The sequence below is a fragment of the Palaemon carinicauda genome, chromosome 21 (genome assembly GCF_036898095.1).
Source record: "Palaemon carinicauda isolate YSFRI2023 chromosome 21, ASM3689809v2, whole genome shotgun sequence".
Taxonomy (NCBI): Eukaryota; Metazoa; Arthropoda; class Malacostraca; order Decapoda; family Palaemonidae; genus Palaemon; species Palaemon carinicauda.
Genome location: NC_090745.1, coordinates 27,626,935 through 27,653,669, shown reverse-complemented (window position 1 = coordinate 27,653,669; position 26,735 = coordinate 27,626,935). Strand labels below are relative to the sequence as shown.

General features: G+C 41.1%; 1 protein-coding gene across 9 annotated transcripts in view; it reads right to left on the bottom strand.

The window, feature by feature from the left end:
* Positions 1 to 2,466: 2,466 nt before the first annotated feature.
* The window catches only part of LOC137615234 (uncharacterized), a 68,750-nt gene continuing 44,481 nt past the window's right edge, over positions 2,467 to 26,735 (bottom strand). For all 9 annotated transcript variants that reach the window (XM_068344935.1, XM_068344927.1, XM_068344931.1 and 6 more), the window contains exon 3: positions 2,467 to 4,250. In XM_068344935.1, coding sequence (XP_068201036.1) covers positions 3,360 to 4,250 — 891 coding nt within the window. In that variant the 3' untranslated portion in view covers positions 2,467 to 3,359. The remainder of the gene's footprint in view (positions 4,251 to 26,735) is intronic.

Below are 26,735 nucleotides of genomic sequence, written 5' to 3'. Positions count from 1 at the left end.
TGGTCCAACGTTTCTTCCTAGAAACTTCTTCCACAGACGAGGAATGAATGGGCTCACTCGTCTGTTTGTGGATGGGACGATCTCTGCAAGATATGTCCGCAACCACTGAGGGTACATCCGTACGCTGATCAAGGCCTGTCGAACCCTTTGGTCCTTCGACATTGCTTCTCCCCTGGGCTTGGGAGCTTGCAAGAGGTCCCGGACTGGGAGGACGACTGGCACGAACAGATGCACCCTCATGCGTAACACTGACACTGACACTTTTCACCGCACTTGCACTCACTACACTTCCCACTGCACTTTTCTCTTTCAACTCTTTGACATCGGCCAAAAGTTGATTCCGGTCATTAGCTAATGACTCCACTCTGTCACCAAGAGCCTGAATGGCCCGCATCATGTCCGCCATCGAGGGTTGAGCACTAGTAGCAGGGTCGGGAGTCACCACTACAGGGGAAGGAAAAGGTTGAGGGGCATGGGGAGAGGAAAAATCAAAAGAGCGAGACGAACTCCTCCTGATCCTATCCTTCTCTAGCCTACGTGCATTCTTAAGGAATTCATTAAAATCGAATTCCGAAAGCCCAGCGCATTCCTCACATCGATCTTCCAATTGACAGGATTTACCCCTACAATTGGAACAAACGGTGTGAGGATCTATAGAGGCCTTCGGAAGACGCCTAGAACAGTCCCTAGCGCTACACTGCCTGTACTTAGGGACTTGAGAATGGTCAGACATCTTGAATTCTTGAATTAGCCAAGGGGGGGAATCCAAAATCTATCAAAGTCGTCAACAATTAATCCAAAACTAATCAAAAAAGCTTGATAAGTTAATGATAATAACTCCTGAACAGCGAAAGCCAATATCTAGAGCGAATACATCACCAAAAAGCGTGAAAACAACTCCAGAACCAACAGCGTATCCAAGTAGGTCTTGCCGGTGGCACGACAGAGGAAAAATTGGTTCTTGTTGACAAGAAGTACCTGAGTACCTACTCGACAGATGGCGCTGTTGTTGTACACCCCCACCTGTATAGCGATCGCTGGCGTATCCCGACCTTAGGTTTTTTCTGTCGGGCAACAGAGTTGACAGCTACATGATCATCGGGTAAGATTAATATTGAAAATTAGAAAGCAAGAAATCTGTAGAGGATATAAAGTATAAGAGAAAAAAAGAGGGCGCACTTAAGAGACTATAGGCACTATTAAGACCCTTCCTTAAGCATAGCCTTCAGTTCACTGCATTAGGTCCCCTACAAGGGAAAATCTCCAATAGATGGTAATTAATTCCCCTTTAATTTCCTTTTAACCATTTATAAGTAATTAATTGGAGTCACAAACAACATATTTCATTTTCAAGGTCCTACATGAGTGGCAGAGGCACGGGACAGAACACTGTCCTAGAGACCAACTATATATTATCAGAGGCTAAACATCTCTCCAACAAAACTAGAACTAAGGAAGACCAGGTTATGGCTGCTGGTGCCTCAGCATGTAGACTATAGGCTTCCCCAAACCCCCATTCCCAGCTCAAGGGATGGGTTGAGAACACTTTCGACCTACAAATCATCATTCAGAAATCCTATCCGCTACGCTGCAACAACACTGAATATGTTATCATGGTGATGACACTAATGATGATGATGGTGGTGGTAATGATGATATATGGGGTTTAGGGCTAAAGCCTAGCCACTGGGACCAGGAAAGTCCTTTAGTGCTTAGGTAAATACAAGACAATCATTTATCTCTATTAGGATCTTTCATAACTAACAATAATTCAAGATACTGTACATATTCCCAGTTACAAATTTTGATTGAAAACATGAAGATTTGAGAACTATTATGCATATTCATATTAAAAGCTGTAGTTTTGACAAATTTAGGTTTCCCCAGTCATTTCAACTATGAACACACTTATCCATATAATATACTGAAATGGAAAAAAAGAAAAGAGCAATTAATCAGATAGTTTATATCAACCATAATGAAGTTTGGTACACAAGGACTGAGACCCATATACTGAAAAGGTAGCACAGATATACAGTATATGTTTTGTATCACAGGGTTAAAGGACTAATATATTCTATCATTGTACATTTTTATATTAATGAATCGATGTATACATACATACATATATATATATATATATATATATATATATATATATATATATATATATATATATATATATATATAGTATATATATATATATATATATATATATATATATATATATATATATATATATATATATATATATATATATATATATATATATATATATATATATATATATATATATATATATATATATATATATATATATATATATATATATATATATATATAGTATATATATATATATATATATATATATATATATATATATATATATATATATATATATATATATATATATATATATATATATATATATATATATATATATATATATATATATATATACTGTACTGTATATGATATAAACTATAATGCAAACATCATTTTCATGCAATTAGTTATATACAAAATATTATAGAAAATTCTGGGTAATTCAATCACACAGGTCCTATTCTTGTCTAAAATGTAGGTATTGTTACTTGAACCATTTATAATGCCTGGAACATATCGACTACACTAGCATGCTGGCCATATTTTCTTTTTCAAAATATGGCTTACTAGTGCTTAACCATTCAATCATCATCCTCTATACTTGTATGCATGAATCTTTAATATTAACTTGTACATAAACAGCAAAGCAAATAATGCAGTGGCAATCTTTACTAATCTTTGAAAAATCTTGTATGTGACAAACCTGAGATACTGGCTGGCTAATAATTCTTGCCAATTCCAATGTTATTGAAGATTATAGGGCATATTTCTAAACTGAATTTAGATACAAAAAGAAAATAACTTGTAGCAAATAATTAATGATAAAGACAGTTTTTCCACTGAAGCACAATATTGAGCTAGACTCAAAAAGGACAATTTTCCAAATATACATTTCTTATTATCAACAACTATCCCTCCCTAAAAGGCACAGAATTGGAAGAAAAATAAGAAGATAAATCAACAACTCTGGCAAATACTGACAAACCAAAAATAACATATTTATGAATAAAATAAATAAATTTGGTCCCAGGACACAAGAAATTTCTAAGAAATCCTGGAAACAATAAAAACAAAATCCTTGTTTCAGTGGGGTGTTTCTCATCAAACAGTAAAAGTTATAAAATGTACAATTGTATATTTTTCAAGTTTGTGCTTTTTTCAATACGAGTCTTTTTATACAGTACTACAAATAACCACTTTTTCCTCCTCTAACCAAAAATACAAAATGAGAGAATTATTTGAAATGCCTAGAATCAGTCCCCAGTGCCTTTCAGTGGGTCATCTTCATCTAGAGTCACAAGTTCACACTCTACGTTATGAATAACTTCCTCCTTTGGTGTTACAGCTTCAGGTGCTTTTAATTCTGCCATCTGTTTCTGCAAAAATGGACTGTCTGCATCTTCCATAGGAGATGTTGGTATGTTTTCCTCTATCTTAACAATAGGTTCACTTTCAATACTTTCAGTCTTAATAGTAGCATCAAGCCCCTCAGTACTTTCACTGATAGATTTTGTAGTGGTGCTATCCACACTGTCAAAACCACTGTCAGCATTGGTCCCCTTCATATCAGAACTTGACATATCTGGCAAACCTGCATATAATGCAGGGTTGTACATACTGACGGAGGATTCACTTGTAGGTACTGTTGGCTCAGGAGGTGTAGACAATGGCAAGGTTGGCGAGTTGCTGATAATACCCAAGTCGTTTATTCTTGACTCACATGTAGGTACTGTTGGCTCAGGAGGTGCAGACAATGGCAAGGTTGGTGAGTTGCTGATAATACCCAAGTCATTTATTCTTTCTTCAGTTAGGAACTCTTGGATTCTAGTCTGCACCCGCAGAGCTCTGCTGAGCGACAATTTACGCAACTGAGCAGATACGCTCTTTCCAAAAGTCTCAAATTCATCTTCAGTATAGTCCTGCCTCACGGTAGTCGTATTAGGCTTCTTTCTTCGCTTGCTGCATGCAGGACCAGGCCGATAACCACGTCTAATAGGGACTGCACCTTTTGAGGATGGGGACATAATTTCAGAGGTGCTTCTCATTTTGAAGTCTTGTGATGGCTTTTCTACAGAGTCTTCATCATCTCCAAGTCTCCTCTCATATATGGATGAACTATTGACAGAGTCAGCTGTGATGATTTCCTGAAAAAAAAATTATTATGTTTTCACATTGAAAAGACAAAAACAATTACTGAGGCTACATATAGCCAATTAGTAACATAGCTAGCATGCAATTTACTCGTGAGGGGAAGGTTCAAGGATTAAACTGCATGGTGAACTTAAAATTACCTGACAACACCTCAGGTTCAATGAAGAGCTTTCTATCCAAATGTATGCATCTTTTTGGATTATTCAAGCAGAAGAGCCCTTCTCATAGCATTACAATTTTAATATTTCCAATAAAATCTTTCATTATCCCCTTGTGTTTCTCAAGTTTTATCATGAAATGGATGAAGAATGAAAAAATGTTATTTTCATTAGTAAAATAAATTTTTGAATATACTTACCCGATAATCATGTAGCTGTCAACTCTGTTGCCGACAGAAATCTACGGTCGGGATACGCCAGCGATCGCTATACAGGTGGGGGTGAACACCACAGCGCCATCTGTGGTCAGGTACTCCAGTACTTCTTGTCAACACCACCTCAATTTTTTCCTCGGTCCACTGGTTCTCTATGGGGAGGAAGGGTGGGTCAATTAAATCATGATTATCGGGTAAGTATATTCAAAAATTTATTTTACTAATGAAAATAACATTTTTCAATATTAATCTTACCCGATAATCATGTAGCTGATTCACACCCAGGGTGGTGGGTGGAGACCAGCATACATGTTAACAAAGAAGCTAAGTATCCCGTATTTTATTTTATTAGTTATTCAAAAATAACATAAAATAAATAAGTACCTGGTAAGGAAGACGACTTGAACCATTACTCTGCCTTTATTAAGTACGTCTTCCTTACTGAGCGTGGCGGTCCTCTTAGGATGCTGAACGACTCTTAGGTGCTGAAGTATAAAGGGCTGCAACCCATACTAAAGGACCTCATCACAACCTTTAACCTCGGCGCTTCTCAAGAAAGAATTGACCACCCGCCAAATCAACAAGGATGTGGAAGGCTTCTTAGCCGACCGTACAACCCATAAAAAGTATTCAAGAGAAAGGTTAAAAAGGTTATGGGATTATGAGAATGTAGTGGCTGAGCCCCCGCCTACTACTGCATTCGTTGCTACGAATGGTCCCAGGGTGTAGCAGTTCTCGTAAAGAGACTGGACATCTTTGAGATAGAATGATGCGAACACTGACTTGCTTCTCCAATAGGTTGCATCCATAACACTCTGCAGAGAACGGTTCTGTTTGAGGGCCACTGAAGTAGCCACAGCTCTCACTTCATGTGTCCTTACCTTCAGCAAAGCAAGGTCTTCTTCCTTCAGATGAGAATGTGCTTCCCTAATCAGGAGCCTGAATAGGTAAGAAACTGAGTTCTTAGACCTTGGAAGAGAAGGCTTCTTGATAGCACACCATAAGGCTTCTGATTGTCCTCGTAAAGGTTATGACCTTTTTAGATAGTACCTAAGAGCTCTAACTGGGCAAAGTACTCTCTCCAGTTCGTCCCCCACCAAGTTGGACAGGCTTGGGATCTCGAACGACTTAGGCCAAGGACGTGAAGGAAGCTTGTTTTAGCAAAAAACCGAGCTGCAAGGAACATGTAGCCGTTTCAGATGTGAAAACTATGTTCCTGCTGAAGGCGTGGATCTCACTTACTCTTTTAGCTGTTGTCAAGCACACGAGGAAAAGAGTTTTTAATGTGAGGTCCTTAAAAGAGGCTGATTGGAGAGGTTCAAATCTTGATGACATAAGGAACCTTAGGACCACGTCTAGATTCCAGCCTGGAGTGGACAACCGACGTTCCTTTGAGGTCTCAAAAGACCTAAGGAGGTCCTGTAGATCTTTGTTGGTGGAAAGATCCAAGCCTCTGTGGCGGAAAACCGCTGCCAACATACTTCTGTAACCCTTAATCGTAGGAGCTGAAAGGGATCTTACGTTCCTTAGATGTAACAGGAAGTCAGCAATCTGGGTTACAGTGGTACTGGATGAGGAAACTGCATTGGCCTTGTACCAGCTTCGGAAGACTTCCCCTTTAGACTGATAGACTCTGAGAGTGGATGTCCTCCTTGCTCTGGCAATCGCTCTGGCTGCCTCCTTCGAAAAGCCCCTAGCTCTTGAGAGTCTTTCGAAAGTCTGAAGGCAGTCAGACGAAGAGCGTGGAGGTTTGGATGTACCTTCTTTACGTGAGGTAGACGTAGAAGGTCCACTCCTAGAGGAAGAGTCCTGGGAATGTCGACCAGCCATTGCAGTACCTCTATGAACCATTCTCTCGCGGGCCAGAGCGGAGCCAACCAACGTCAGCCGTGTCCCTTTGCGAGAGGCGAACTTCTGAAGTACCCTGTTGACAATCTTGAACGGCGGGAATGCATACAGGTCGAGATGGGACCAATCCAGCAGAAAAGCATCCACGTGAACTGCTGCTGGGTCTGGAATCGGAGAACAATACAACGGGAGCCTCTAGGTTATCGAGGTAGCGAACAGATCTATGGTTGGCTGACCCCACAGGGCCCAAAGTCTGCTGCAAACATTCTTGTGAAGGGTCCACTCTGTGGGGATGACCTGACCCTTCCGGCTAAGGCGATCTGCCATGACATTCATATCGCCCTGAATGAACCTCGTTACCAGCGTGAGCTTTCGATCTTTTAACCAGATGAGGAGGTCCCTTGCGATCTAGAACAACTTCCACGAATGAGTCCCTCCCTGCTTGGAGATGTAAGCCAAGGCTGTGGTGTTGTCAGAGTCCACCTCCACCACCTTGTTAAGCTGGAGGGACTTGAAGTTTATCAAGGCCAGATGAACCGCCAACAGCTCCTTGCAATAGATGTGAAGTGTCCTTAGCTCCTGATTCCATGTTCCCGAGCATTCCTGTCCGTCCAAAGTCGCACCCCAGCCCGTGTCTGATGCGTCAGAGAAGAGACGGCGGTCGGGTTTCTGAACAGCCAAAGGTAGACTTCCTTGAGAAGAAAGCTGTTCTTTCACCACGTGAGAGTAGACCTCCTCTCTTCGGAAACAGGAACTGAGATCGTCTCTAGCGTCATGTCCTTTATCCAGTGAGCCGCTAGATGATACTGAAGGGGGCGGAGGTGGCGTCTCCCTAACTCGATGAACAGGGCCAGCGATGAAAGTGTCCCTGTTAGACTCATCCACTACCTGACTGAGCATCGGTTCCTTCTCAGCATGCTCTGGATGCAATCTAGGGCTTAGTAGATCCTTGGGGCCGACGGAAAAGCCCGAAAAGCTCGACTCTGAAGATCCATACCCAGGTAGACAATGGTCTGGGATGGGACGAGCTGGGACTCCTCAAAATTGACCAGGAGGCCCAGTTCCTTGGTCAGATCCATAGTCCATCTGAGAATCTCCAGACAGCGACGACTTGTGGGAGCTCTTAAAAGCTAGTCGTCTGACGGAGCCGGACACAAGATCATGGTACTGCTGCACAGTCTGTGAACTGTCAACCATGGGGAAGCGAGGAAGTACCGCGACAACCCGAAGCTGTCTAGACTGTCTGGGTCGTACAGACAACTCCTTATCGGGTTGCTGAGGTTGCCGCACTGCGTCACAACAAGTCACTTCTGCTGGTTGTTGAACGTCTTCCCAGTGACACACTGACTCCGTAAACAAAAAATCCTCTAACAAGGACTAAGCTTGGACTGCATGTCATGCAACAAAGCTCAAGGTCTATGGGAGCAGGTGTGGTAACAGACGGGGTTAGCGACTGAAGTGGAACCATTACCCTCCCTGGAAGCATGTTATGCTTAAATAAAAGTCCATAGGAGGCTAAGCAGCTAAAGGCTCCTCTCCAAATGACAGAGTCCTCAAGGGAATATCAGAAGGAGGGAGAATAGCACTTTCTCATCTACAGGAACCATATCCGAGAAAAGCTAAGTTCTCTCAGTGAGGGTTTCACTGGTGCAAAAGCAGCAGACTAGAAGGCAACGTTATGAAACTGCTTGACAGTCTAGTGAGTTGGCAACAACCAAAGATGTGTGACTGAGGAGCATGTGGTAAGGTATGCAGAACATGCTGTATGCAGAGCATGCTGTATGTAGAGCATGCTGTAAGGTAAGCAGAGCATGTTGCATGGCGTGCGGCTTATGCTGCATGGGATGAGGCTCATGCTGCATGGGATGAGGCTCATGCTGCATGGTATGAGGCTCATGCTGCATGGGATGAGGCTCATGCTGCAAGGGATGAGGCTCATGCCGCATGCGTTGAGGAGGATGCCGCATAGTATGAGGCTCCTGCCTCATGGGTTGAGGCGGTTGCCGCATAGCATGAGGCTCCTGCCTCATGGTTTGAGGAGGATGCCGCATAGCATGAGGCTCCTCATAGCATGAGACTCCTGCCTCATGGGTTGAGGAGGATGCCGCATAGCATGAGGCTCCTGCCTCATGGGTTGAGGAGGATGCCGCATAGCATGAGGCTCCTGCCTCATGGGTTGAGGAGGATGCCGCATAGCATGAGGCTGCCTCATGGGTAGAGGAGGTTGCCGCATAGCATGAGGCTCCTGCCTCATGGGTTGAGGAGGATGCCGCATAGCATGAGGCTCCTGCCTCATGGTTTGAGGAGGATGCCGCATAGCATGAGGCTCCTGTGAGGTTCCTGCCTCAAGAGTTGCGTCTGCCTCAAGGGTTGAGGAGGTAGCTGCGCAGAGAGAGGCTCATGCTGAGAAGAATGCGGTTGCTGCATGCGTTGAGGCGGCTGCCTCATAGCATGAGGTTCCTGCCTCAAGAGTTGCGTCTGCCTCAAGGGTTGAGGAGGTGGCTGCGCAGAGAGAGGCTCTTGCCTCAAGAGTTGAGGCTCTTGCCTCAAGAGTTGAGGTTCTTGCCTCAAGAGTTGAGGCTCTTGCCTCAAGAGTTGAGGTTCTTGCCTCAAGAGTTGAGGTTCTTGCCTCAAGAGTTGAGGCTCTTGCCTCAAGAGTTGAGGCTCTTGCCTCAAGAGTTGAGGCTCTTGCCTCAAGAGTTGAGGTTCTTGCCTCAAGAGTTGAGGCTCTTGCCTCAAGAGTTGAGGCTCTTGCCTCAAGAGTTGAGGCTCTTGCCTCAAGAGTTGAGGTTCTTGCCTCAAGAGTTGAGGTTCTTACCTCAAGAGTTGAGGTTCTTGCTTCAAGAGTTGAGGCTCTTGCCTCAAGAGTTGAGGCTCTTGCCTCAAGAGTTGAGGTTCTTGCCTCAAGAGTTGAGGCTCTTGCCTCAAGAGTTGAGGTTCTTGCCTCAAGAGTTGAGGCTCTTGCCTCAAGAGTTGAGGCGGTTGCCGCATAGCATGAGGCTCCTGCCTCAAGGAAAGCTGGTACCTGGCAACTCCCAATGCGGCAGCTCACGCATGGAGGCAGGAGGAGCCTCAACATCATACGTCTGGCAGGGTGGACTGCGCAGAGGTGGAGGAGCGCTCGCAGGAGGAGGTGTGCTAACCTTCTCTGCCTGAAACTCCTGCATCAACACCGCAAGCTGAGACTGCATTGTCTGCAGCATAGACCACTAGAGTTTAAGAAAGACAACAACAAACGGAGCTACTGTCCGTTGAGACTGAGGGTCTAAAACAGCTGGTGCGGCAACAGACGGAGTTACTGCCTGTTGCGATACCACCTTGCCTCTCTGGGAGGTGTGCAGTTGTCGTACTGCAGCAAGTCCGAACTGACCCAGTGCTAATGGCACCACCTAGGAGTTGGACTTGCGCGGAAGGGACAGACTTGCACTTAAAAGCTGCAAGATTTGGTCCATGGTTTCTGCGAGAAACCTCTTCCGCAGACGAGGAATAAAAGGGCTCTCTCGTCTTTGTGTGGGTGGGGTGATCACGTCGGCAACGTGTGTAGATACACCCGAAACCACGGAGGGAAACGTCTGTTCGTCGATCAAGGCCTGATGAACCCATAAGTCCTTCGACATTACTTCTCCCTTGGGCTTGGGAGCTTGTAAGAGGTCCCAGACTAGGCGAACAACTGGCACGAACAGACGAACCCTCGAACGCAACACTGTAACACTTTGCTCTTATCACTTTATCACTTTTGATTTTCTGTTTGCACTTATTTCACTGAACTCGAAACTTTAAGTGGTTTGTACCTGAAACACGCAATTCTATCCTTCATTAAAAGTTAGTAATTGCGAAAACAGTATTACAATGTAACAGAAAAACATAATGAAAGATAAATAATTCAGTGGCTGGAAAAGAGACTAAACACTAGATCAAATAAACTACGTTTAAAATCTCTCACCGCATAAAGCCTGAGAACAAGAATAAAACTCTAGAAACGTTTACCTTCTTCCCCTAAAGAGACTAGGGAGAAGAGCAAAAACGATAACAACGTTACCCGCTTGAACGAAACGTTTATCCTCCTCTCTCTCCCTCCGTCTCTATCTCTCTCTCTCTCTCTCTTGACTTAGAACCTGAGAGATGAGCCCAATTATATATATCGTTAAAACATATTATTGTTAAAGGAAAAAAACTGAAAGATTTCCCAAATAAAAAGTTCCTTTATTAGAATTAAAACCATTTAAGCTAAGAAAGAATGAACAAAACGCTAGAATCGGTTTACTCTTACTGCAACGTGACACCGTGAATACTCTCTCTCTATCGTAACGATAGAGCGCAAGTTGAACGTTCTGAACGTCAACAACTGCAGAGACAAAACAAAACGTTAGTTCAACTTTGAAAACAGTACGAGACTATCAAAGAAATTCTTTCAAAAACATTAAAATAGCATAATATGTTAACAGGTAAAAACGAAATGATGGGCTCAATGTTAATTAACTTCGGTTCCAAAAAAAGACCGCCTACTATTAGGAAAGGTCGAATATAAACAAATATAAAAATTAATTTTAATAAGTTTATAATAAAAGGAAGTTAATCGAAGAGGCCTATAAAAGGCGGAGAGATATAAAATAAATCTATAACTTTTGTTAAGCAAAATTAAGAAAGAGAGTCTATACTCTCTTCGACACCAACACTTCCGTCTAAGGGAAGGGTCGGCCATTTAAAAGTGAAAGAGAGTTCATACTCTCTTCGTCACCATAATTAAATCAAATTAATTCCAAAAGCTAGCTAAGCTAATGATAAAACTTCCTGAATAGCGAAAGCTAAACTCTAGAGCAAATACATCACCAAATCGTGAGCAATAACTCCAGAATCAACAGCGTATCCATGTAGGTCTAGCCGGAGGCACGACAGAGGAAAAATTGAGGTGGTGTTGACAAGAAGTACTGGAGTACCTGACCACAGATGGCGCTGTGGTGTTCACCCCCACCTGTATAGCGATCGCTGGCGTATCCCGACCGTAGATTTCTGTCGGCAACAGAGTTGACAGCTACATGATTATCGGGTAAGATTAATATTGAAAACTTAAGAGATGCAGCAACAGTGTGCTATACAGAACACACTATTAGTGGCTGAAGGAAAAGTGAGTCACTGAAAACTAAATACAGTAGAGATTTCATATCTTACAGGTAACTGATTTTCCGAGTAAATGTTGTGGGAAGGAGGTACTCTTTCCATAAGTTCAGTTAGAAAAAAGCTTCTAACAAACAAGCTTCTTACAAACTACTTAAAGGTAAGATAATCCCTTCCCAATGAGAGTTAACACGCTTTGGGCAAAGCATAAAATAACAATAGCAAACACTAAGCTAAAGTGATTTCAAACTATCACAAATTTTCTAAGTAATTTGTTATTTTCCTAACTATACTATACAAAACTGAGTCCTTTAATAGAAGTATACTTTCAACAAAGCAAGATACAGTTGATAAAACTTAATGAGATGGAAGTAGATAGGTGAAGGGAGGTGGGTAAGTATTGCCCACCAGACAGGCCTTATAACAAGGACTTTCAGGGTAGTTAAACTGGGAAGTGTAACTTAAAGGACTCAAGTTTGTATACAGTAGTTATAAAAAAATACAAAACACTTTTAAAATTTGTGATTTGTTCCTACCAGAATACAAACCTTTGTCCTTTAATAGGAGACTTATCTACAGGAAGGAGGAAGCTCGTATAACCTAACTGGCTGGTTCATTTTCCTGGAAATGTTAAAACACTTCAGCCCTGTACAGGAGCAAAAGCCATGACTCCTGTCAACTTCATAACGACTTGGATATGAACACGGGGCAGGTGCGGGGCTAGGTCACTACCAGGGACTACTAGACGGTCAAGGAAGAACCTTTATTTGTGTAGAAGATATGTTGTCTGACTGTATTTTCATTTATGAGAAATGGGTCAGCAACCATTTGCCCAACCTCCTCCCTCAGCTGGGAGGATGAGGGAGATACTCTTGAACAAAACTTAATTGTTAAAATAAGTTGCTCTATCATGCACTTTACCTGCATCTAGCATCCAGTCCAGCAAATAAGTGAGTGACTGCTGCACCCGCAAGGAAGGGGAAGAAAGCAGAGGTAAAGGGACACTCAATCTCACCTCTCATTCAAGGCTTAAGACCCGACTTCTAAGACGAGATGTTTCTTGTCCTGTAAAGGAGCTATTATTGCTACATGATCTGTTGAGGAACTACCACCAGGCCAAAGATACAGGTATCCAGGGACTCGTGGGTGTAGCCTACTTCTATAAGTAATGAGCAGAGAAAGTGTTCTATCAGTATCCAGACTCTTGATATTAAGAATTGCAACTATGATACAGTAGTTTCCTCCTGAAAGCTGGGATGGATCCGATATGTCTGGACTTCCTGCGCCCTAATCCATGATGGACCTCTCATGTCCTCACCTGTATGATAAGCACATCTGATAGTCCCATGAAGCCAGAAAAAAAAAACAGAGTTCTAGGATCTCTTCTCTTAAGCCTTATATTACAGTAGAAGGTTGTAATGTCTTCCCAGGACAGGCAGACAAATAAATCCTGGCCTCTGCTAGTTGCTTTTTATAGGTAAGAAATGAGGAAAGACTTCAAGTCATGAATGGCTAGGTTCTAGTTCCAGGCCAAAAATGCCTGAACCAAGGTAATAAGAGAGATTCTATATTTCAGAATGACTAGTGACAGTTGGAAGGTCTCATGCCATTGATCAGTCATGGAGTATGGTAGGATATCTAGATCAGCCTCAGGACGAAGGAAGATCTAGATAAGTTAGCGTAAAATGTTGAAAAACCTAACAATAACATAGAGAGATAATAGTGGAGTCAAATATAGGGGTGAAAACCAACATGCGCGGGGATGGCGTACGTGGAGAACTAGCTTCTCTTATTCCATCTAAGGCGTGGAACTCGTGAGCAAGGAGCATGTACGCTTGGTATGCAGTATAATCTGAGCATGTACACGCGAGCGAAGGATGTACAGTCCAAGCAAATATGCGTGGAGACCTTGAGCATGGAGCGTGTATGAGTCAAGCGTTTACGTGTGGAAGGCAGTACAGTTCAAACTCATACACTTAAGAGCCTGTACGCATGGAAATTGGAAGTGTGGAGATGGTGTGCTTGGAACAGTTGCACATAGAACTGCTGCCTGTGGAACACTTGTGCAAGGATACTGGTCTCAGTGACAGTGCTTGCGGAAACCTTTCACATAGATAGCTGTCTTGGTGACAGTGTCAAGATGGGCTGCTTTTGTCCTTACACTGCTTGCATGAGTGGGGGAGTACATTCACCCTGATTCTTCTGCTGGATTCTCGTCTTCCTAGGAGGTTATCTTGTCACCTTCCAATATCTGTCGTAAGGATGGGAAAGATGGTGGCTTCATTTAACCCAATCAAGGGTATGACAGTTTGGTTTCATACAAGACCGAGTGCTGGTAAGAGGCATGTGAACAACTAGGCCTATACCATGTACTACTCAATGATGGGTACGATCTTGGTATGTAACGTTCTCCAGGAACTTACCATTCTAATATATGCAGGGAGAGATCAATTGGAGACCAAACCGCTATTGTCCTCTAGACGACTTCTTCTTTGGGCAAAGTAGCAGCACTTGGTAGTACATTCGGTATGAGATCAAGAGTTATGCATGCCAACATGTTTTCCCACTACGGGACAAATTTTGGCAATCATTACTCCCGGTACATGACCAAACAGGTGGAAAATAGCCACGTACCAATATTTCTTCCTATTAGGGAACATAAATCAACACACATTGCTTCCCTCTCTCCTGAAAGAGAGAAATAATCCATTAAGGGGGGAAAGAAGGGTGGTACCTTTCATCCAGGACTGGAAGTAATTGTGCTTAGATCCATATGAGATGCTCATGCCAATGTTTCTTCCCATTATGAGACAGCTCTCAGTACTGTACTTCTCTTGATACAACAACGAGCATAGGCAAATGGTGTGAACATCCTTACTGTGTATCTGTTAAAAGGTTTAAAGGATGCCCATGAATGGCAGAGGAAAGGGACAGTGACACTGCCACATCAAGCCAGACAATGCCCTAGAGACTGACCATACATATGATCACAGCGCCCAAGCTCCCTCTCCACCCAAGCTAGGACCAAAGAGAGCCAGGCCATGGCTGCTGATGGCTCAGAAGATAGACCTAAAGGCTCCCGCAAACCCTCCTAGGTCACCACAACCCTACAGTAATCTCTCAAGGTGAGGAGTGTTAAGTACTGTAATGTCTTGAGAGTATTTATATTAGTGGAACCTCTACACACGAACGTACCTAAATCCGAATTTTCCAACATCCGAAGTAAAATTCGAGCAAATTTTTGACTCTACACCCGAATTTTATTTCGACACACGAAGTAAACATTGCGCCATTGAGCGTCGAGTGCTCAGTTCTCTATTCTTGTGTGTATCGTGTGGTTGTCCTCTGTTTGGTCTGTTATTAACAGTGCTTATTTTCTTCCTTTTTGATTTTACCTATAATCATGGTGCCTAAGAAGCTAAGTTTCAGTACAGGAAGAAGGCAATTCTTTCATTAGAATTGAAGCAAGAAATTATAGAAAAACATGAGAGCAGTGTGCATGTGAGTGATACTGTATGGCTAAACAATATGGCCGGAATAGGCCTATGATCTCTAGGATCATCAACTGAAGGCAGCCATTAAAGCAAATAACCATCGAAGGGGATCACCATTATTACAAGACATCGTAGCAATACCCTAGAAGAGATAGAACGCCTTTTGTTGATAGGGATAAAGGACAAAGAGATTGTTGGCAACGATCATTTGTGAGAAGGGCCAGCGTGATGAACAGAAAGAAAGAAAAAAGTGAAGAAAAGAAAACCATGATAGCATTAACAAGCTCTTTTAAATAAGACTTCTCTCTTTTTCTGTTTCTCTCTAAACATAGCATTAACATGTTCTTTAAATAATCTCTCTCTCTCTCTCTCTCTCTCTCTCTCTCTCTCTCTCTCTCTCTCTCTCTCTCTTCTTCACTGTTATAGTGTTAGATACGTCTATTATTTTTTTTCCGAGAGAGAGAGAGAGAGATTAAACAAAAATGTGTTTAGAGTACATATGATTTTTAACAGCGTCAACGAGTTGAAAAACAATTAAATGTAACTAAGAAAGTAATAACAGCTAATCTGAATTCCTTTATTAACTAAAACAAATATTGATACAAACACACTCGTGTGCGTATGCACAAACACACACACAGGTGCAAAAATTGCTACGCAGTAAGAGAGACGGTCGGGGAGGAGGTAGAGATGGTGACTGCGATAACATACCGTAACTCGTCACTGAAAGTGATGAAAATAAAAAATCAAAAGAAAAAAAATGTAAAAAATATGAAATATAAAAATAAAAAAAAATAAATAAGCTAAGTTAGATTAAAATTTCCGTAGTGTAAGTTACGGTATGTTATCGCAGTCACCATCTCTACCTCCTCGCCGATCGAGTCTCCTTGTGCGTGTGTGTGTGTGTTTACGCATACGCACACGAGTGTATTTGTATCAATATTTGTTTTAGTTAATAAAGGAATTCAGATTCGCTGATATTGTTTTTTTTTAGTTACATTTAACTCTTTCAACTCATTAACGCTGTTAAAAATCATATGTACAAAACACATTTTTGTTTAATATCTCTCTCTCAGAAAAAATTAATAGACGTCTCTAACACTAACAGTAAAGAAGAACGAGAGAGAGAGAGAGAGAGAGAGAGAGAGAGAGAGAGAGAGAGAGAGAGAGAGAGAGAGAGAGAGAGAGAGAGAGAGAGAGAGAGAGAGAGTATTTATTTAAAGAACATGTTAACACCATGTCTACTTTCTCGCCGATCGTCCGTCTCCTCCTGGCGTAGCAAATCCTACACCTGCGTTGGCCTGTCTCTAAGGTAAAGTGGCAATAAAACCCATTTTTTATTTATTATTTCTTTATAATTATCTTTTTTACATGCTTCTTTCATATTATGCAGTTATGTTATTGTTATGTGTAATTATGTGTAGCCATTTATTAAGGATTTATTATGGGTTTTTAGGCTGAGGAACGAATTAAATGAATTACCATGTATTCTTATGGGAAAATTCGTTTCTACATCCGAACATTTTCTACATCCGAAGTTGGTTGTGGAACGAATTAAATTCGTATGTAGAGGTACCACTGTTAGTACTATCATCATCATCTAGTTATTGTTATTTAATTGCTCAGATTCATACATACATCAAGTACAGTATACAAAAATGAAGTGTGATTTTCAATGAATCTACTAAGAAGCATAAAAACATAATGTGTATTTTATTTTATTAGGGTGAGAGAAAAATCTAATGCAATGTAAGAAATTTAGATGGGTCTAGAGCAAATATGATGACACCAAGACCAGAAAAGGCATTAACAGAGTGGAGAGCTGTAAATAGTAGATTGTTACTTGCAAAGTTCAAATCAAAGCAGTGCAATATGAGTATTATAGTTTGCTATGCACCAAGAAATTATTACCCTGAAGAAAGGAAAGATGAATACTATGAAGAACTGTAACCTGTAATAGATGAGACACCAGAGAGAGACATGAAAATTGGGATTGGCAATTTCAATGCTAAAATTGGAAGGACTAATCAACGGATAGAGAATGTGATGGATGGCGAGGGTCTTGGCAAAGTTGCAAATAAAAACGGAGCCAATTTCATAAGTTTCTATTCAACAAACAATCTTGTTATTGGAGTTACTCTTTTCTAGCACAAGGTCATCCACAAATATACATGGATTTCACAATGTGGCAATTACAAAAATCAAATTGATCATATTGCCTTTAACAAAGAGAGAAGGAGGACTCTTGAGAAAAGTAAGAAGCTACTGAGGTGCAGATATTGGTAATGACCACCAGCTCCTCATTGCCACACTGAAATTAAAACTGAAAGCACCCAACAGAAAGGTAGATAGAATATCTAGGTTTGATACAACTAAGCTTCTAGAAGAAGAGCACTGAAAAAATAATTGCAATGAATGTAGGAATCAATTTGAAATCTTAGACTTTAAGAGACGAAGAGCAGACAATTAATGCAAAATTGTGTGATATTAAGAACATATCAGTCAGTTGATACTGAAGTTTTGGGACAAGCAGTCACAAAAAGAAAGCCCTGGATATAAAATAATAAGTGGGATACTATAAAATGAAGAAGACAGAAATTGATTGTTGAAAGTTTTTGAGAAAGTAATGAAAATTACAATGTAGAGCATAGTAAGTAGTCCAGTATTGATAGTGAGGTAAAAAAAAAAAAAAGCTAGGAATGACTGGAGAAAATATTTAGACAAAAAGCAGATGAGGCTGACAAAGCTATGAATTCACAGAGTGGTTATAGTGTAAGAATTGCTCATGGAATTATTAATGAAATCTCTACAGGGACAAAAAAGAAGAAGCATATACACATAAAAAAGATAGGGATCTGATATAACAACAGAAGATGAAGAGAGACAATGTTGGATGGAACACTTTTGTGAGATTATGAATAGGAGATAGGAAAGAAATAATTGGATTGATATACCTGAAGCTGTTGAAGACCTTGGTTTGCCCATGAATGACTTCAGTGTGTTTGAAGTCGAAGCTATCATTAAAATACTCAAAAGATGGAAAGCCCACGAATACGAAGGAATAACTGCTGATGAGATGATACTGGCTGAAAATGAAGCAACCCCCCAGAATACTTACAAGATTATTTTGTAGAATGTGGCATGAAGAAGCAAAACCTGATGAATGAGTTAGGAGTGTTGGTGAAACGGGCAAAAAAAGGAGACCTGATTGATTGCAATAATTACAGAGACATCACACTTACATAAGTTATGTAAATATATAGTATGCTTATTCTAAATAGACTGGAGAGAGAAAAAACGATGGAAAGCAGAAAGATGAACAAGCAAGATTTTGAAAAGATAGAAGTTGTACTGATCAAATTCTCATATAGAAATCCACTTTTGATGGCATTTGTGGACTGTGAAAAAGCCTTAGATAGTGTGCACCAGCCAATTTTGTGGAGAGTCCTGCATTATTATGGAATTCCTATTAAATATGTAAATTTGACTACGTCTATTCATGAGCACAGCATGTGCAAAGTTAATGTTAATGGAGCCCTATCAAATGAATTTCCAGTGAACAGCAGAGTACTCCCAGGGAATGTGTTGTCACCTATGTTGTTTATCCTATTCATGGCTTTAGTAATGCGTAGAACAGTCGTAGATAGTGGAGAAGGATTGAACTGGATTGGTAATAGGATATTAGCAGGCCTAGAGTATGCTGATGATGCTGACCTTATTAGCAGAACACCACAGTATTTGCAATGCTTGCTTACAAGAATGCATGAAATATCACAGGAGGTTGGGCTCAAGATAAACAGGAGAAAGACAGAGATGATGAGAACGGAATATGCAATGGAAGATGAAATAACATTGGAAGGAGAAAGGATTAATGAGGTGGAATCATTTAAGTATCTATTAACTATGATCTTGAGAATTAGAGTATAGTGAAAGATTGAAAAAAGAAAATCAGGCAATGGCTAGGTTAAGTAAAATTTGGAAATCAAATAGCCTGAAATTACATATAATAATCAGACAACTGTATATATCAGTTTAGTGAGATTGGTGTTACTATATGGACATAGTCGTGGTATGACAATGAAACAATCTCCAATAGATTTAGTAGATTTGAGAACAAAGCCCTTAGAAGAATATTGGGAGTTAAATGGCATGACACGATTAGAAATAAAACTATGAGAGATTACTCAAGTGCCATAAGTGGATGAGATCATGATGAGGGGTAGATAGAGGTGGTTTGGGCATGCTCTTTACACTCCCCGAAAGAGATTAGTTCACCAAACGTTTAGCTGGGCTACACAAGGCACTAGCAGAGTTGGATGACCCAGGCCTACATGGCTGAGGACTATGAAGTGTGAAGTAGATGATGAATGGAGAAGTACATTATTGAATTAAAAACTCAAGATAGAGACTGGCGAAATCTAACCAAGGCCCTTTGCGTCAATAGGCGTATGAGATGAGCATGAGAGCACATAGAATCATGCATAGGGTACATGGAAGTTCGAAAGGAAGTGACGTCATTTAAAACAGAGCTGCTATTCAAAAATTGCTATATATCTTATTAAATAGGGGTTTCTAGCTGAAAGTGTATCTATCAAATGAATACAAATAATTTTAGTAACAACCTATAGAATTATGTAAACGAAATTCCTTTATTACAAAAATCCTTACAAGCGTTTTGGGGCCACGTTATTGTGATGTATCGCGTGACACAGCCATAAAATAAGCACCAAAAGGGGGTCTACTGTAGTTTTGTACAACGGAATACATACCTCTCTGGGAACTTGAAGTCAACTACACAACATCCTCCAGAAAGTAGATCGCAGCTAAATTTCCCCTTCGACCTTCAACTTGAGTGCAGCTCTGACAGGAAGCAAAGAGTGCTGGCCGGAGGTTTGTTCCAGGTGTTGGATAATTTCCCTTTCCGAGGGAGTTAACCTCCACCAGGTGTTGAGCAAATTTCTCTTCCAAGGGAGAGTCCCTACACCAGCCACTGTCCAGCAATCTCCTCGCTTGCAGGGAGAATGTCAGACAGCAGCAACAGAGATTAGTCGCCTTTCCCATTCACGGGAGAGACTACCTTCACCTGTGTGGTTTCAATTTTGGGGGATTCCTCTAGCAGGAATTGGATTCGTCCACGCCCCGCCTTTGCTCTTTGGAGCTTGGCGACGAAGGAGTTAGGTGACTGCTTGCAGTTCCTACTCATTGCTGCCATACCCTTAGGCTACAAAACAAGTCTCATTATTGCAACTTTCCCCTATGGTCTTTGTCGCAGATGGTGACGACTGCCGGCCTCTTGCAGCCGCCTCCCCTTCCATCGACAAGTCCCGTAGAAATCAACTCTTCGCGGTTATTGCCGACATCATGCCTTTGCGCGCAACAAAGCTCTTAGACCCTTGTTAGGCCAGGTCCTTTGGGACCTGTGCCTCATGATTTTCACCTCTTTCGAGGGAGAAGCTACTCATGGGCTATAACACTTCAGGGTTATTCCTACATTGTGCTTCTTGGGGAACAACAGAGTTCATGGAGCTTTGTATTCCAAGCCCTTCGGGACCTACGCCTTTTTCGTTCCCTTTCGAAGGGATGATATAAGGCTACTCACCACCCTCTTTTGAGGGGTAAGATGAGCATGAGTACTTCACAAGGACCTCAGTTTCGCAGAGAAGTCATGCGCAGTGTTGCGCATTCATCCACTAAGTTCAAGTGAGCTCTGCTGCCTGACAAAGGTCTGCGAGCAACACAGATTGCCCGTCTTAGTACCCATGGCAGATTTGCGAGACCCTATTAGCTCACGTGAGCTACTCCAGTAACACACAGAGCTTCAGCTTACTGTTACAAGTGAGTGCTACTTCAGTAGCACATACTTACTCACATCACCTGTGTTGGGCCTTACAGGTAAGATTCAATGCTCTCCTCGCCAGCGTTCGATGACTCTCGGTGGTGTTCGCAAGCGCTTGCCAGCATTTGCTAGTATCAGATAACATTCACTGATTCTCACTGGCATTTGTGAGCACTTGCCAGTGTTTGCTAGTGTCATATAGCATTCACTGGTTCTCGCCACCTGCCTAGTGTTTATGTTCTTTGTGTTCTGGGCCAACAAACCCTTACATGCGAGACTACACTTCTTAATGGGAAACTTTTTTCCCTGAGGAATTTTACGCAACTACAGGGATTCATTAATACTCCGTAAAAAGCTGAAATTAACTCTTCTGATGGCGCATGCACTCTTGCCAAAACAAAACCTCAGAGTTATTGCCTCAAATACAGTTTACTAGTGACTCTGGGCACAAAGAATTCTCGCTAGACAGCAAGTTTCGTGAAACGTAAACCTCCAGGGTTAATTTCTCAGGCTTGTTTTCCCTATGGAATGGAGAGCTCTTCGGAGCGCTCCCACAAAGAGTTAGAGACATATACCCTTGCAAGGTTATCTTTTTTTTTTTTGCAAGCCTCTACTCCCAAGGGAATAGTGTAAACTTCTACTTATGTGTATGAACGATAGTAAGATCCACCCATAAGGCAGCCAGGCAAACATTGTCAGCTTCTCAACGTTTACAAACGCTGGTAAGCCCTGCCCGAGGCAAGACAACAATACCAACGTAGGTAGCTTCTCTTGTTGTGGATCAAAGAAAAGCAGATGGCAGGAGATAGTGTGACTGAGACAATCATCTGTGAAAAGGGCAGTGAAATCTACGAAGACTTGAAACAAAGGGAAGCAGCTGAGAGTGAGGAGACATCAACGCCAGTGGAGACGTTCATAGCTAGTCATGATGGATAGATTGACTCTAGGCTTGTGTGCTAATGCCAACGGTGACGGCAAGATCAAGCCATTGCTGGTATACAACTCCGAAAACCCAAGTGCTTTCAGGAGTCACAAGATATTGATAGAAAAGCTTCAAGTCACGTGGCGAGCAAATTCAAAGGCACGGGTTACGTGGCATTTCTTTACAGAATGGGTAAATCTGTGCTATGGTCTGGCAGTATCTGTTTAAGAAAAACCTGACATTGAAATGTCTTCTCATTTTAGACAATGGTCCTGGTCACTACCCAGGTCTTCAAGATGACATTCTTTATGAATTCAAGTTCATCAAGGTCCTCTATCTCCCGTCCAACACCACGGCACTCCTCCAGCCCATGGACCAACAGGTTACATATTTCCAATTTCAAGAAGCTGTACACAAAGTGTTTGTTAAAAAAAAAATGCTTTTAAGTGACAGATAACACTAATCTCTCGCCCTTCTTGAATTTGGGGAGGAACACTTCAATATCATGCATTGTTTAAAAATTATTGACGAGGCATGCCAGGGTGTAACGCGAAGAACCTTAAATTCAGCATGGAAAATATTGTGGCTAAATTCTGTAGCTGAAAGGGATTTCGAAGGGTTCTATACGTTGCAGCCTGACCCTGAACCCATTGTGTTGGAAGATTGTGTCTCTCGACGAGTTCATGGGACTGGAGGTAGACGAGGCAGATGTCAACGACTTTGTCAAAGAGCATCAAGAAGAGCTTACGACGTAGGAGTTGAAAGACCTACAGACGATGCAACAAACGTTAGGTGTTGCAAGAGCTCAGTAGCTAGGAGGAGGTGAGACCGGAGGAGGAACTTCTTTCTTCGAGGGAGATTAAGGAAGTGTTGGCTAAGTGACAGGATGTTTCTGATTTTATGGAAGAGAGACAACCGCATAAATTGTCTTGTGGTCGTGCTTCAGTTCTATTTAATGACACTTGCTTGACTCATTTCCGCAAATGAAAGGGAGAAAGAAACAAAGCTCCTTGGATATCATCTTTTTAAAAGGCTTGTAGCAGGTAAAAGTGAAAGCAAGACAAAAAGAGCCAAGACAAGTGAAGAACGGTGAAAAAAAATTTTTAATTAGAAAATAAGATTAAATTAAAAAAATATTTTAAATTAAGTAGGCCAAGTTCAGTTAATTTAAAGTTTAAGTGTTACAATACGTTGTGTAAGGAACTGTGTAAATACCATATATGTACCGTCCTATTCTCTCTTCCTCCCTCCGTCCTCCTCCGCACACACCGCTATTAGCGACTACTGTCTGTCTCAAAGATAAGAACTCCATAATAAAGCCACATTTTATTGCAGCTCACAGTCCAGCAATCATTTATATAATTTTGTAAGTGTATGTAAAGTATTGAAGCAATTAAAAGCATGATTTTCCATTGTTATACCATAAAGTGATTTTAAGTGGGCGGGAACGGATTAAATTTTTTTTCAGTTACTTTATGTGGGAAAAATTTACTTTAGATACCAGTGCATTGACATACGAGCTCGGAACGCATTATGCTCATATGTCAAGGTATTACTGTAGTCCTTACGGGAAGTTAGGTTATGCATTACCCTTCTATTTTCCTGTAACCAAACAGAGGAGGTCTACCCTCAAGTAGACTCTGCCTTCATGCCGGGCAGTTCCTTCCTAGCTTTCCAGTAGGGCGTCTATTGTGTTTTTTTAAATACAGTACTTGGACTCCAAAGCTTTACATAAGTGAATCTGTTTCCAGGAAGGGAACATCTAAAACTTATGCCAGTTTGGCAGATTCATCAGAAACGAAGAAATACAAATGTTTCATTGTTAGTAGGAAGACTGTCTCGATTGTACATTCTCCAACCAAGTTCTGGACGCTAAAAATAATTTGGGCTGCATCCATATATTTGTCCTGCCTCCCTAGTCTGTGTTACTGGACTTGTGCATACATTACCTGTCTAACAATAGATTGGAGATACACCTCAATCTTACCTTTTGGAAGTAATTACGTGCGATCAGTCGTTAGAGACCGTTCTCTTGCCCGACAGAGATCACTAAGGAGATTCGATGTTATAACATCTCTCTCTAAGGAGTACTATACTGGCTATGCTGGTATTACCAATCTGTAAGCATACTTACTCGGCAAACTACCACTGGATTGGAGGCAGTTGTGGAAGATTTAGAAAAATGCACTCAACAACTCATGTGTTAATACGACTTGAGTTCTCTATTTGTGAAGCCTTTGCTTCCAAACAGCACCATGTAACAGTCTTTTTTTTTACCTTGAAAGCATATGATACTACATGGAGATATGGTATACTTAAAACCATTCATGAATAGGGATTAAGAGGACAGCTACCACTGTTTATTCAATGATTTCTTTCACATAGAGTTTTTCAAGTGAGAGTGGAGGAAACTCTATCAGAGAGAAAATGTCAGGAAGAGGGAGCTCCTCAGGGTAGTGTGCTGAGTGTAACCCTATTTGTACTAACAATTAATGGGATATCCTCAGTCACTCCCTAGGAAGCTCTCAACACTATTTGTGGATGATCTCTCCATATCATTTGCAGGAGCTAGAACAGCAAGAGTTGAGAAAACTACAACTCTCAATCAACAAAATTATACAGTGGGCCAATATAAATGGATTTAAGTTTTCGACAAGTAAAACTGTTGTTGTCCATTTCTGTCGTATTCGGGGAGTACATCTAGACCCGAATATATACATCAAAGGTCAACGGATTCCATGTGTAAGTGAAGCTAAATTTTTAGGCTTGATATTTGATTGTAGGCTTACATGAATTCCTCACTTAAAAGTGTTAAATGTTAAATGTCTTCAGGGTTTGAATCTTTTAAAAGTATTTTCCCACACATCATGAGGGTCAGACAGCAATACTATTTTAAAATTATACACGGCCCAGATATTTTCAAAAATTAGGTATGGGTGTGAAATATACTCCTTAGCCACCGCAAGCCGATTAAAGATATTAGATTCAATACATCATGCTGGTAATAGGTTGTCCCCAGGAGCGTTTAGAACTTTGCTTATCCCAAGTCTCCTTGTTGATGCTGGAGAATTACCAATACTGTAGACCTTTATCGAAAATCTTCTATTGTTCGGTATTGGTTTAGTTTGCAAAGACTTCCTAATTCTTTAGCCTATCAGACTGCAAGCCTGGTAAAGCAGACTGCAAGCCTGGTAAAGCAAACATCATAGTGTACTTAGCTGCACCCAAAATCTCCGCAACCTTATGGTTTACGGGTTAAACAATTAATATACAGTCTTCATGTGATTAGAAGTAAGGCGCTTCCATTTAAGGTATCATCAATGCCTCCATGGAAATTACCAGGGGTATCTTTTTTTAAATACTTTATTGAAGCTAAAAAGAATATGACTTACTTAGAATCCAGGTCTCATTTTATGCATATATAGTAATGGTTTTAATTGTAGAGGTGTTCTTCCTCCAACAGCTTCCATATTTACTGCCAAACTGTATGGCATACTAACTGCTATCAACAAAATAATGTTGGAGGGTAATTTTACCATTTTTAGTGATGCAAGGAGTGTCCTTCAAGCTTTAAAAGTTTTCAATTCTAGTAACCCTTCAGTTTTAAAAATTTTAGAATGGCTTTTTATTGTTGGACTGAAAAGTATAATGGTTCGATTTTGTTGGGTTCCAGCACATGTACGTGTGACTGGAAATAAGGCAGATTTACTGGCAAAGAATGCTGTATCCCAGTTGCTACCAATTAGGTATCCCATTCCCTGTAATGATTTCCTACCCACTATCAAGAAATTGTTTTATAATAATTGGCAACAGCACTGGGATAGTCTAGCTGGCAATAAAATGAGAGAAGTAACATATGTCATATCTCCTTGGAGGTATAACATGATGCCTAGAAAGCGGGAGACATCTCTTTGTCGTCTCCGCATTGGTTACACTCGGTTGACACACGAGTTTCTGCTAAATAGCCAACACCAACCATATTGCAATGACTGTTTGTTACCCTTGACCATAACACATTTGTTGATCGAATACCCCACTTATAGTACTGAAAGAAGTACACATCTGTTTGAGGATCAAGGTGAGGATGGCAGGTTCATCTTTGCTATGATTCTCGGACATGATGTGTCGTACAATAAGTGATATTTTTAATTTTAGTTCAGAAGCAGGTCTTTTGAAAGCTATCTAACTGTTATAAGGAAATTTTTGCTTTAAGTGTTTTAAACTGAATTAATATTTATTTATTCATTCATAACAAATAATATCGGCGTCAATGACCTTAGATGTCAGGATGCCATATAACTCATAATCAATCAATTTATTAATCAATCGTAGAAACCATTCTGCATGTTGCCACAGCTGAGTAATGAGGGTCATTGCTAGATTTTGAGATGCCCTGACCTTGTTCAATAGAAGGGGGAGAAATCACATAGATGTTCATCCTGTCCCAGGGATGTTGAAAAGCATCTTGTCAGAGAACTTGGAGATCTTTTACGTGAGAGGAGTACACGGGAAGTTTCAGGTTGCAGGACGTCGCGAACAGGTCGATTGTCAGCGAACTCCACAAAGCCAAGTTTCTGTCGGCTATGTCTTGATTCAAGTACCATTCGGAGCCAACTATCTGAGTCCTCCTGCTCAGATTGTTCGCCAGCATGTTCTTCTCACCTGAGATGAATTAAGCTGTTGAGGCTACCGAATCTTCTTCCATCTAAGAAGCTTGTCTCGATGGAGGAGAATGGACTCCCTCGAATCTGCCAGAATCAGCCAATCATCTAGGTAACGAAGGAGATGAATACCGTTCTTGTGTACCCAGGTGAACAAAAGAGTGAATAACCATGTGAACACCTGCAGTGCTGGGAACAGGCTAAAGTGCAGCCCCTTGATTTGGTATAT